The sequence below is a fragment of the Sorghum bicolor genome, unplaced genomic scaffold (genome assembly GCF_000003195.3).
Source record: "Sorghum bicolor cultivar BTx623 unplaced genomic scaffold, Sorghum_bicolor_NCBIv3 super_444, whole genome shotgun sequence".
NCBI lineage: Eukaryota > Viridiplantae > Streptophyta > Magnoliopsida > Poales > Poaceae > Sorghum > Sorghum bicolor.
In genome coordinates, this window is record NW_018396583.1 from 1 (window position 1) to 5,362 (window position 5,362).

Below are 5,362 nucleotides of genomic sequence, written 5' to 3' on the forward strand. Positions count from 1 at the left end.
AGAAAAAAAAAAAAAAAAAAAAAAAAAAAAAAAAAAAAAAAAAAAAAAAAAAAAAAAAAAAAAAAAAAAAAAAGGGGACAAAAGCGTGCAGACGGCACGTCAGCGGATATCCGCGGGGGTCGCCTGGCTCGACATTTTGTAAAATAAAAATAACAATTGGATTTGGATACCAAACGAAATGGATGGTGGAGAATGGGTGACCTCAAGAAGCTGTGTTCTTCATGATCCGAACAGTCTTTTTGGCCTGCAGCTTCATGTCCTGGACAAACATTATGACAAAAAGTTACTTGACTTTTTTTTGTACTCTTTGGACGTGAGGAATGGACCTGGTTCTGAAGATTACTGCAAACTATGGGTCAGATGGGAGAAATCCGTCCAGGAGATAGCTGTGTCTGATTGCTCTGCTTTCTGGAAATTCATTGCGACAAACTGGAGCACAAACACCCAGGAACTTCTTTCTGGTTGTGTCAAAGTTCCTGTGTGTACTGATGGAAAGATCATTTTATCAAAGAAGGAGGATGTGTTCATTCCTGATGATCTACTACTTACAGACTTGTTCAGCAAGCTAACTCAGCATTCATTTTTTATCTGGTATCCTGCTTCTATTCTACCTTCCATGTCTCGAGCAAGCCTTAACTGCATCTATGATAGCATTGGTGTTCAAAGAATATCCAAAGCAGTCACCAAGAATGATGCCTTCACCTTAGACAATTACCATTTCAGAACAGTTGATCCAAGTAAGGTGATCAAGGTTGGTCTACTCAAAATAATTCTCTCATTCCTTGCTGATCCTGCTCTGGACATTCCTGCTGAAAAGAGGCACAGGATGGTTTCTTGCCTTCTGAATGTGACTGTCCAAGAGAGTGATGAACCAATCACAGTGGGGTATAGTGTAAGATTGTCATCTGGAGAGGTTGTGGATGTGAAGTCCAGCCGAATGCTTAGGTGGGAAAGGGAGGATTCCAAGCTGTACATGCAGAGTTGCGACAGCGAGCCCAGCTACAAAGAAAAGATTGAGTTTGCGACCTACTTCGCAAAGGAGATATCTCAAGGCCTGCTCTATGAGATGGCGGATCAGATCCCTTTGCTCGCTGAGCTTATTAAGTTTGGCAGCTTACTGGATTTCGATGACGCTGCTATTGGGTTCTTGCTTAAGTCAAAAAATCTGCAGATGTTTCCTGAAGATGACCATTTCCTGAAGTCTTCAATGCTAGGTCTGTCTGAAACTAAACTTCTTATTGTGCTTTCTAAATTTTCCCCAGTTTACCTAGTGATGCCACTGTCTCCAACTCTTTCTATATTGCTGATGGCAGCAAGAACCATTAGTTCTCTGTCGATTATGATCTTTTGATAATGTTCACGGTCAGTAAATGTTTTTCTTTCTTCTTTAGAGCACTATCGTGCATGTACTGTTATGGTGGACCAAGTATATCAGAGGAGGAAGAGAAGCCGTGACTAAGACCTGCGCATGGGCTGGTCGTGGCCAGTGCGTGGTGCCCCTTCACCACGGGACTCCAGCGACCTCCGACGTCTCAGGTTCCAACATGTATGTTTGTATGCTGCATCATCTGTTTTCTAACTGCAAACTAAGTCTAATGTAAATTCTATTGGCAGGTTGCTGGTGGCCTAAATAAAAATTTGGTGCTGTGCTTGGAGGCTTCTGAATGTGATTGCCCTGTGTTTTCTAGCGTCCATCTTGTGCCTAGTCAATCTGTTCCTATATATCGCTTGTTTAAGTTTGGATTTCTGGGTGCTAAAATGCAACTTGTCAGTGGTTCCCCTGCGTGTATTAACTATTACGTACAAAACAGAACTCAACTGTGATAAGTAATAATGTTTCCAGTGCGTTGTGTCTGATCATATTTGATGAGTTTGTGTTTGACTTAGAGTGCAGAAATTATAGCTGCAGTGCGGTGGCTTGCTTACTTTAAATGATAAAATGGCTGGCATGGTGGCTGTTGTTTTATCGTGATTCTTGATCTTAATTCTTCCTGTGTGCTAAATGTATATTTTAGGCCTATCACTCTTTATCCAGTTGCTGTATCTCTGATGAGATGGTTACATTTTGGTATATTGGTCAGCACGCAGCTATGTTTACTATATGGAAGCTTAACAGATAGTTATTTTAGTATATTCCTGTCAAAATATTTAAGCCTTTGATTACTTTAAATTAAATAGGATATCCTACTATTTCCATGTCAGGGCATTTTTCTCGAAACTTTATGTGATCAGAATCGGAAGGTCAACAAAGACGTCTAATAGAGGTAATGGTTTATATTAGGGAAAAAGGTACATACTTGTATGACTGTCATCTAAAAGTCAAACTCAGAATCTGTATCATTCAATTTTTTGGTTGACAATAACCTTTTAGACTGTATGACATGTCAACCGGATGTCCCATCCGTCTGCTTGTGCCAGTGGAGGATTTAGCATTTTAATCATAGGGGTACGGATAAAAATAAAATAGTTCATCAACATAGACATAACATAATTAGATTACTAAACGATGATAAAATAGTTATGAATGTAGAGTGTCGAGGCTGTTGTATGGGCTGAGCAGACTAACAGTTGTATATAACAATGTATTATACATATACATGTTATTAAATAATATATAATAAATGTTTTTCAAGAAATTTTTGGGGGACAATTGTACCCCCATGCTACTACTGTAGATCCGCCCCTGGCTTTGTGTAGCTGCTACAAACTCAGGATCATTAGGGGCAATGTGTGTTCTACAATTGTCTTGTTGTATCCAATTGTATTATGTTGGTCCTCAAGTGGCCATTTTGATTTGATGTTTGGCAATAGTTTGTCAATGACAAATCTTCTAACGACGTCCCTGGTTAGGGATGTCATTGCCTTCGTGACCATCGTATCACGTGGCCTATTGAGACTCTTCCTTTTGGCAAGTTCCGAAGATACAAATGGGTGCATGCCAATCTTACCATCAAATATCATGGTATCGGCCACGTGGCCTATTCAGACTCTTCCTTTTGGCAAGTTTCGAAGATACAAATGGGTGCATGCCAATCTTACCATCAAATATCATGATATCCTCAACATCAAACCTAGGCCGAGCGACTGCAGTAAGAAACATAACCTTCTCTTGATATAATTTTTGCTCTTGCAAGTCCAACGTGGCCCTTTCTCACTCGGTGCGCAATAAACCTTTTGATTTTCCTTGGTCCGATGGAACCATTTTTCATCCATGTGCGCCACATTGTGATTAGATTTGAAAACCGGCTGGTGGGGAACTGAGTCTGGTTCAAGCATGTCAAGGCAATACTGAACACGGGTCCTCTTGTTTTTCTCCGAAGTCGTCTAAAAGGTTGTCCTATCAACAGGTCGAAGTCCCATATATCAAAGATATAAAAGCTTAAATGCACTGGGGTTTCTTCTACCTAAATGGGTAGGATGTGTAGGATTCCTAAACTGGGGATAATATGTCCTGAGAGACTTCTCATAAATTTTATTGTTGGGATTAATGTCATGCCTTGTATTAAATGTTTTGCAAGAGACATAGAAATAATATTTATCCCCACAACTGGATTATAGAGAGCATTTATTTGATCTGTATTGATTATGCAATCAATCGGAATAGAAGATGAATCTAAACAGATTATTTCAGTGGAGAGCTCTGACTCTTCTAACCATTCATTACTTATGATAGATACTAATTCTCCTGAGGTTCTTCTAGAGGGAATGTCCTCGAGTGGATTAAAAGACTCTCTGCAGTTTCTCTGTGGCCCTTTCATAGAGTGATAACTCAAAACGTTTCCAAATTCAGAAAAGAGATCAGGTTCTATGTCTAGCATAAAATCTGGAAACAAAATTTCTTCTTGCTCAAGACAGTTAGTTGAAGTAGATGGTGTGTCTGGCAAAGAGTTGGTTTCAGCTGACTGGGGTTGAGGCTCTACTTCTAGGAGGTAATCAAATTCAGTGGATAGGATTTGATCTAGGATTAATCTTGCTTTCTCAGAGGAGACATGCAAGAAAGATTCTCAACTTTCTACTTTCTCTACTCACGCCTTTATAAAAATGTTGTAAAAGAATAGGGTTTGGTTGACTAAGGTCCGGACCGGATGCTAAGATTGTAGTAAATCGATTCCAGGCTGAAGCCAATGATTCTTTAGATTCTTGCTTTATAGTGAGAACCTTGACTCTAAGGTCGATGATTTGGGAGATGGGATAGAAATCTAGGCAAAAGTTGGAACGTAAAGATCCCCAATATCTTCTTGTTGCTTACCTAGGGCTCTATTATACTATTGTCTAGCTTTTCCCTTTATTGAAAAAAGAAATAGCTTCCAACAGAGATTTTCATCAGATATGCCTTCTATGCGAAGACAGTCACATGTTTGCTCAAAGTCTCTAATGTGTAGGTAAGGATTTTCATCTCCTCATGAAAAGGATAGGCTTTGGACCAATGCAATCAACCGTGGACTCAGCCTATAGCTACATGTTTGGATAGGTTGTGATGACTCATGTGGCACTAGGCTGGTCTCCATGGGTGCAGAGAACTGAATGATAGGAATGAAATTTAAGGTATCCATTAAATAAAATATAAGATGTAAGAAAAGGTGAGATAACAGAAAAAAGATAAAAGTATAATACAGGTTATCTAAGCAGACCGTCTTTCTTCCCGGCAATGGCGCCAGAAATGCTTGTTGATATTAGTTACGCACACGAAAGAATCAAAGAGAAATGATTCGCAAGCGCGGATATCGGTAAGCACTTCACCTGGAAGATAAGTCTAGAGTATCGTATTTATTTTTTTACCACTAGGAGAAAGCGTGCAAAAGAGTAACCCTATCTTACCTACTACCCATGGGCTACAAGACAAGATAGTGAGCTATGACCTATATAGAGAGAACTCTTTCTTTAGTGTTCTTCTAACCTATGGTAAGTGTGTAGATTATTGTTCTAAGGGGAGTAACTAGAGAAAAGAGACACCTCAGAGAGTGCTTGACCCTAGCACCATATATCCTACCTTACCTCCTGATGGGACGTGGGTGACAGAGACACGGGAGGATTGTCACTTCCCCCCAATGCTACCACAAATCTGGCCAAACAGGGAGTATCTATGAGTATTCCAAGCCCAAGCACCACGCTTACGCTACGAATAATTACTCTATTCCCTACGCGAAGCGAATAAAGTAAACACATAAACTAAAAAACAATAAGAACAATAACATACTAGTATTAGAAGTTGAATTGCCAAACGATTCTAGAACCAAGCCTCAGGTTAGGAGACTTGATCCCGAAGATACAAAGAAGAAAACACTGATAGGTCTGGCTTCCTCAACTCCTATCTTCACCCTATACTCTCTCAATATCTCTTGTTGCTATAACCCTATAGAGA

At 39.7% G+C, this 5,362-nt stretch overlaps 1 protein-coding gene across 2 annotated transcripts; it reads left to right on the top strand.

Moving 5' to 3' along the window:
- The first annotated feature begins 146 nt into the window (after positions 1–146).
- On the top strand, positions 147–1,862 carry LOC8155474. Of its 2 annotated transcripts, none has more exons than XM_021450654.1 (3): positions 147–1,214; positions 1,392–1,536; positions 1,615–1,862. In XM_021450654.1, exons 1-2 carry the CDS (start codon positions 179–181, stop codon positions 1,457–1,459), a joined length of 1,104 nt encoding a protein of 367 aa, XP_021306329.1. In that variant the 5' UTR covers positions 147–178; the 3' UTR covers positions 1,460–1,536; positions 1,615–1,862. The 2 variants fall into 2 exon arrangements, with proteins under 2 accessions (XP_021306329.1, XP_002489026.2); XM_002488981.2 differs by having other exon boundaries at positions 149–1,214; positions 1,392–1,546.
- Positions 1,863–5,362: the final 3,500 nt, after the last annotated feature.